The sequence below is a fragment of the Eurypyga helias genome, unplaced genomic scaffold, assembly GCF_000690775.1.
Source record: "Eurypyga helias isolate BGI_N326 unplaced genomic scaffold, ASM69077v1 scaffold31078, whole genome shotgun sequence".
Taxonomy (NCBI): domain Eukaryota; kingdom Metazoa; phylum Chordata; class Aves; order Eurypygiformes; family Eurypygidae; genus Eurypyga; species Eurypyga helias.
In genome coordinates this window covers 15,424-16,882 of record NW_010268377.1, presented here as the reverse complement: position 1 = coordinate 16,882, position 1,459 = coordinate 15,424, and the positions used below count along the sequence as shown (strand labels likewise).

Below are 1,459 nucleotides of genomic sequence, written 5' to 3'. Positions count from 1 at the left end.
GTTTTCTAGAATTAGTCTCGTATGAAAAGCAAATGTCATCCAGTCCCGCTCCTTTTCACTCTCCAGCTCCCGCAGGATTTGCTTTAACCCGGGATCTACGTATCTATCATTTGCTATATTGCCACAAGTCCAGAGTGTCCCGTGCTGCTGAAAGCCAAAATACCAGGAGCGGGCGGCGCTTCCGCGCAACCCCGTCTTTTCAACTGCCAAGCGTTCGCTGCCGAGTGGCGGCAGTGAGATTCCAAACACGGAAATAGCTGAAACTAAAGGAGTTATGGCACAATGGGCATCTTAACGTATAGCTACCGTTGGTCCTGAGGCTTCGTCTCTTCCCTCTGCCACGCTGCAGCTGCAGAACATTCCGACGTCGACAGGCAGCCGGAGACATCAGGTCATATAGCGAGTAATAGCTCTCAGAGCATAAAGTAGTTCGGCTTGCATCCGAGCTTCCACCAGAAGCAAATTTACATGGACCTTGGGGAAAGAACAGACGCGTGACTTCAGCGGTGCACTCACGATGATGTACTGCGCTGACGGGAAGCCTGCGGGGCCGCGGGTCTTGTGACCGCATCTGCGACAGCGGCGGGGGAGCGCCGAGTGTCTCGGCTGCCCAGGTACGAGGTGCTGAGGGAGGGAGGGGGGAAGGAGCACGGTGTGCAGGCCGCAGCAGGCACAGGTACACCCGAGCAGGGCCAAGGCTGCAGGAGGAGGGAGTCATTCCCCAGCAGACCAGCTGGTTTAGCTGATCTCCCCAAAGCCTCTACTGTGTGTGAGGAGGTCAGAAACGGTGGGGGGGAGGGGTGAAAAGCATTCTCTCACAGACAGCAGCCTGGCCGTGAGTTTGTTCTGGCACGGAACGGCTCCCTGTGGTTTTGTTGCTTTCCACTTTTTTTTGGGTGGCCACTGCACTGGGTGACACGTACGTGTACAATCCTGGGGTTTTGGTAGCTAGAGAGATGCAAAGTTTTGTGCTTTACCGAAGGGTTTGTGTGCTTGAAAAGCTCATCTCACCAAAATCAACGTCGTGCTGTACTTGAACACCCTGCAATCACTGCAGCTGCGGTGCCCCCAAACTGGGTCTCTCTACACTACGTGCAGGAGGAGGTGAGCAAGAAAGGGAGGCTGCGCTGACGCAGATGCTGATGAAGGCCCGTGGATGTATGTATCCACATTCATTTTAAGCGGGGCCGAGAGATAGTTTTTCCAAAGAAAAACTAGAGGATGGGAAGTTGATGGAGCAGAGGCCCGAGAGTCAACAGCAAGCAATAGCGCTGGGAGGCGCAATTCAGGCCGTGACCCAGCGGCAGGACCTTCGGCTTTAACACAAGCAACTGCTCTGGGGCCACGTAGGGCTGCACTGGCCTCAGGGCCAGCGAGCGAGCTGTGCCCGGGCTGAGGCTAAGGGAGGACCTCGCCTCCCTTTCCTGCCTCCCTGGGACAAAGGCGGAAGGGGAGGGAG

At 56.0% G+C, this 1,459-nt stretch overlaps 1 protein-coding gene across 1 annotated transcript in view; it reads right to left on the bottom strand.

Annotated features, from left to right (window-relative positions):
• Positions 1-387: 387 nt before the first annotated feature.
• LOC104514156 (sestrin-1) overlaps positions 388-1,459 on the bottom strand; it is a 9,381-nt gene continuing 8,309 nt past the window's right edge. The window contains exon 9 of the mRNA XM_010157726.1: positions 388-474. Coding sequence (XP_010156028.1) covers positions 388-474 — 87 coding nt within the window. The remainder of the gene's footprint in view (positions 475-1,459) is intronic.